The 671-nt window shown below is 58.1% G+C and overlaps 1 protein-coding gene across 1 annotated transcript in view; it reads right to left on the bottom strand.

The window, feature by feature from the left end:
* WASF2 (WASP family member 2) overlaps positions 1-671 on the bottom strand; it is a 29,430-nt gene that overhangs the window by 2,334 nt on the left and 26,425 nt on the right. The window contains exon 8 of the mRNA XM_019008841.2: positions 2-158. Within this exon, the coding sequence (XP_018864386.1) occupies positions 2-158 (157 nt within the window). The remainder of the gene's footprint in view (position 1; positions 159-671) is intronic.

Here is a 671-nt window from a genome sequence, read left to right on the forward strand (position 1 = left end):
GGGGTGGTGGTGGAGGAGGAGCTGGAGGGGGAGCAAAGCCCGGCCTGGCTGCCAAGGGGGATCCGATGGGAGGAGCTGGCGGTGGGTGGCTCGGGCTAACCAGGCTGGATCGTTTGGGCCCTCCGGAACCAGAACCCCTCTGGTTGTCTACAGGATAACTGTGGCAACAGAACGAGAGAGACAGGGAATTAGCCCTGAGGCCAGATCAGACTGTACAGTCTCCATGTTAATGCAAATCATGTGTGTTTGCTGCAGTCCAGACAAAAAAAAATCCAAGTTCCAGCTTTAACTGATGTTTCCATGAGACATCACTCCTTGGTTTTAGTTCCCTCACACTGTTTCTTTTGGCCTTCACCTCCAGAACAAAGGAAAGCTTCTAGGGATGGCAGGAATGCTGTCCTGTCCTCCATCCCATCTCCCAGGCTGACAAGAACACGAGCCACCTCAGCTCCATCACCTCCTCACCTCCCTCAGAGGCCAGGCGGGCACGTCCGAGCTCAGAGCAGCCTCCTGGCCCCAGTCATCACCCACTCCTGCCACCACCCCTCCTGGGTGACCTCTGGGGTCAGGCCCGGGACAGCCAGGCAGGGATCAGGAGTGTCTGCTGGGATAAACTGCACGAGGTGTGCTCTGAACACCCTCTGGGAACGGATCTCCCGGGGTCCCAGGGC

This window comes from Parus major, chromosome 23 (genome assembly GCF_001522545.3).
Source record: "Parus major isolate Abel chromosome 23, Parus_major1.1, whole genome shotgun sequence".
In the NCBI taxonomy this organism is placed as follows: domain Eukaryota; kingdom Metazoa; phylum Chordata; class Aves; order Passeriformes; family Paridae; genus Parus; species Parus major.